Here is a 4,873-nt window from a genome sequence, read left to right on the forward strand (position 1 = left end):
TTCAGTATGGAACAAATTTAATAACCGAATATATTATATTTACTTTTACAAAAATTCATAACTAATTTAATATCAATTATAAATAAAAATTGATATAATTATAATAAATTTACTAAAATATTCATTAACGAGTTACGTTACGAGCTACGTGCATAGCACGTAATGCGAAACTAGTATAATAAATTGTCCCATTGGCTTTATAATCATAAAATTGCAGAATTTAGTATCGTTATACTAATACAAGAATCTAAAGGTACTATGAAGTGATATCCAATAATCATATATTTTAAATTAATTTCATTTACTTATAGCACAAAGCATTACAATTTAAAACAAAAGCTCATTTTAATTACTTACTAATTTAGACAATTATGAGAAAAACCATTTGGCTTTCTTATAGTAACACATATTAAGGGTTTCCTTATTTTATATTGACATTTCTTGTCTAGATAATCATAAGCAGGCCGTGATAATGTATTCTTAAGGAGCATAGCCACCACCTTCGCCGCTTCCACCACCGGCACCGCTTCCTCCTGCATGTGTTCCTGCAGCATAGCCGCCTCCACCACCAGAACCACCGCCTCCTCCACCACCCGAGGCACCTGCTCCGCCTCCATGACCTGCTCCTTCTCCTCCACCACTTCCATATCCACCTCCACTAGCTCCTCCAGCGGCATAACCGGCTCCACCACCACCACCACTACCTCCACCTCCACCTCCTCCACCTCCATGTCCTGCAGCACCTCCAGCACCATAGCCTCCGCCAGAACCACCTCCTTCACCTCCTCCATATCCTCCAGCGCCTGATGCAGCTCCACCTCCACCACCAGCTCCACCACCGCCTCCTCCTCCTCCACCGGCCCCCTTACCACCACCACCATATCCAGCACCACCACCTTCACCTCCACCACTTCCATGTCCAGCACCACTAGCACCTCCAGCAGAGGCAGCGCCACCACCACCTCCTTTCCCACCGCCTCCTCCTCCACCAGCTCCACCAGCTCCCCCATAGCCAGCACCACCTCCTTCACCACCACCACCTCCATACCCAGCACCACTAGCACCTCCAGCAGATGCAGCACCCCCACCACCTCCTTTCCCGCCACCACCTCCTGCACCACCTCCACTAGCACCACCATAACCCGCACCACCTCCTTCACCACCTCCACTAGCATAACCACCACCACCACTAGCTCCACCAGCATGGGCAGCACCACCACCTCCACCACTACCACCACCACCTCCACCACCTATTCCAGCAACGCCACCATATCCAGCACCACCACCTTCTCCACTACCAGCACCCCCAGCAAACCCGCTACCACCATGTTCCCCAACACCAGCATATCCCGAACCACCACCACCACCCGAGCCACCACCACCGGCTACAACACCACCATAAACGTGTCCCTCAAGTGAAAGAAGTGATTTTCTGGCAGAACATAGTGCCAAACCTAACAACAAAAAAATAAGAGCTGAACAAAATTTGTGAGTCGTCATAGGAAAATATATTAGACACCCGTAAATATGTTTAAAATGCATGCAAAAATGTGGTATTTATAAGGATAAATAGCGCGTAATTTTTTATATGAAATAATTTGATGGGGCCCAGAAAGTGGTCCAATAGAGAAACACACATGATCTTACACTATCACTAATGTGCTTTGGCTGTCCCCCACATTCCATCTAAATTCAGTTTAATTAGCACCTAATTATCTTTTCTTATCCTCTAATTTGTTTTAGTGATGTCCGACTCATATTTATAATTCTTTTTTATCATTACATGTGAAACAAATCACAGTGTGTTTATGTATAGTTAATGAGCCAATGAGTGTTGATTTTAGTTATGTCTATAGAAGCAATTCTAATGGCCATTCATTTGATTATCATTCATTTCATATTGTTTACTGTTTTGTGCATAGATATATAATATGATATGATACTTAGGGTTAGTTACATATAAACTAGGCTATTCGTAAAAAGAAGTTATAAACATGATTGATTTCGGTTTGATATTATAGAATATTTATCTTTTCTACTTGATTCGACTTATAAGTAAATTTATAGTACTATCAGTTTATTTCTGTCACAAATAAAACTAAATTAAAAAATCAAATTGGTTTGAAACGGATAATATTGAAAAAAGGGAGTGTTTGTAAAAAAAATTGAGCCCACGACTTAAAAGCGCTAATGTCATTTGAGATAAAATTCTATTAAAATTTGATTTTCTTAAATAAACTATACTATTATTTAAGCTAAACAAACATTTAGTTTTTTCTTTGATAATTGCGAAGGTGAAGTGTTTGTGAAAAGAATATATAAATGAGTTTTAAATCATTTTAATCGAATTAACCATTTTAGCAAAATTGAACTGAGCGAAATTCATCGATTCGGTCAGTTAATTCGGCTGGACAGTTTTTTTTCTCACCCCTACTATTACTAGCTGAATAAGGTCATCAAAATTAGTTCACTCGTATGTACAAATTCAAAAGTAGTCCTCCATATACTATTATATACTCAATAGGGTTTGGTGCCATCCAACCAAGCCTTGGTATTATTGCTTGATGGACATATACCGGATTAGAAAACAAAACTTGCACTTATTGCACTTTATATCTCATTTCTTTAACTTTGTATTTTCAGATGTTGGAGACCCTAACCAATTATAAACTTGATGGGTAGTAAATTTTAATAATTGTTTTCACATATTAGTGTATTTTATGAGAGATAAAAACATAAAGGAAATAAGATCAAATAAGCTCCTAACGTTTAGCCTATGAGTCAAATAGGCCCTCAATGTTCGAAAAGGTGCATCAAAAATCCTAACGTTTTTTTTATCTAAGCCCTCTTTAGAGGTCCTCGTTGATACAAATCAACAAACGTTAGGGTTCTCGCTGATTTTTAAGGAGGGATTAAATGATATAATTTAAAATGTTAGGTTTTTATTTGACCCTTTCCGAACGTTGAGGGCTTATTTGATCCATAGGTTAAATATTAGAAGCTTATTTGACCATTTTTTCACACATAAATATAGAATACACACATTTTGAACTATTTTTCATATAAATATTTATGTATTTTTATTGATGTTAGAGAATGGACGGTTCAAAAACATCTAATCATCTTCTAACAAAATACATTATTCATGTCATATGCCAAGGCTTACCCATGGGATTGGACAGTAATGATTCTTTTATATGAATTTTCTTTAAATAAATTAAATATTAGCGATTTGCTAATTGATTTTTATTTGTAACTTTGGGGACTAATATATAAAAGGCAAAGGTCAAGGGGATCAGATATTCAAAAATACAATATCGGAGGAGCTGTTTATAGAAAATTTAAAATTTGAGATTTAGATCATAAACAAATACAAGTTCAAGGGCTTAAAAATGTGTAACATATACACTCAAAATTCAAAAGGTGCATTGAGTTAGGTTCAATCAGTAAATATTTATTCCTTACGACGTTGCGCTACGTTATTTTTATATCAAACCATTAAACATTTGTAATAGAATTTTTTATTTTATTTTTTATCATTCAATTTTCCGCATGACTACGCACAATTAATTTGTTGCACGAATAATACAACGATTGTGTTGTATAATTATCTCCAGTCTGAACTCTAGAACTCAATGTCTGAAAGTTTTCTCATTTTCTACGCTAGCCACCATTTTATACATAGTGGAGGATCACATGCGAGAAGAGCTATTTCTATTTTAGTCTTTAATGGGACCAATCCATCTTCTTTTGCCTAGCTTATCATAGCAAAGGATTATTACATGAAAAATTATAGGCTTAACTCGTCCAAAAACTTCTATATTTTTAAATTTATTTAATTAATTTTTAAAAATTTATTATTAAGTACATTTCTTTATGGCAAAAAGTTAAAAAAATTAATTTTAAATTTTGATAACTCTATTCATTTTTAATTTATTTTTAAATTTTATTTATCCATCTATTATAAACTTTCATTTTAAAAAATATATTGACAATTTAATATAAGAAAATTAGAAAAGCGCATTTTTATACTATATATAACATTAAATAGTATATTTTCATTCTTTTCATAAAATTTAATATTTTTAAGTTTTTTAAGGAATAAATAGTTATATATATAGTGGTAAATTTATTGAGAAACTTGCAATTTTCAATATATATATTAATTCAATAAAAATAATTAAATTAATATGTAGGATTATTTTTTAAAATTGAACATATAAAATTAAAATCAATATTATCTATTTCAATATACATTAGATAAGTTTGCATATTTTTTATTTATTAAATAAAAAAAAAATAACACTTTTAACAATTTAAGTAATCTCATCAACATTGTTTAAAATGAGAATGTATTTTTAAAATTAAAAAAAACATTTTAAATGATATTTTTACATATAAAATATAAATGTACATTACAAAAATTATTTATTCATACATTTTGTTTGTTAATTACTATTAAATATTGAGTGTTCAATATTTTTTAAAAAGAGTGATTTACAAAGTAAAAACGTAATAGATGGTTGAATGCACATTTAATAGCATTTAGCATAATCCATTTAATAGTATGAGATATAATATAATTTTCCAGTATTTTAAAGATTTAAAATGAAAATTTTAAATTTCATTTTAATATTGAATAATTAACTAAAAGTAATTTTTTATAATTTAAATTTAATATTATGTGTGTATATATATATTAAATAATTATAAATATGTTATAAATTTAAAATCATAAGTTTAAGAGCATATTAATTCCTGGCCAAATGTACGAATTGGACCCTCTAATTTGGTTTGCTTGTAAATTTAGATCTTAATGATTTTTTTTTCTAATGGAGGTACTTAACGTTATAAAAAAATTCACATCAGACCA

General features: G+C 32.2%; 1 protein-coding gene across 1 annotated transcript; it reads right to left on the reverse strand.

The window, feature by feature from the left end:
• Positions 1–264: 264 nt before the first annotated feature.
• LOC126682775 (glycine-rich cell wall structural protein 1.0-like) lies at positions 265–1,542 on the reverse strand. The gene has a single exon (XM_050378533.2). The coding sequence runs from the start codon at positions 1,540–1,542 to the stop codon at positions 481–483; it is 1,062 nt and encodes a 353-aa protein (XP_050234490.2). The 3' UTR covers positions 265–480.
• Positions 1,543–4,873: the final 3,331 nt, after the last annotated feature.

Source organism: Mercurialis annua, linkage group LG5, assembly GCF_937616625.2.
Source record: "Mercurialis annua linkage group LG5, ddMerAnnu1.2, whole genome shotgun sequence".
NCBI classification, from domain to species: Eukaryota; Viridiplantae; Streptophyta; class Magnoliopsida; order Malpighiales; family Euphorbiaceae; genus Mercurialis; species Mercurialis annua.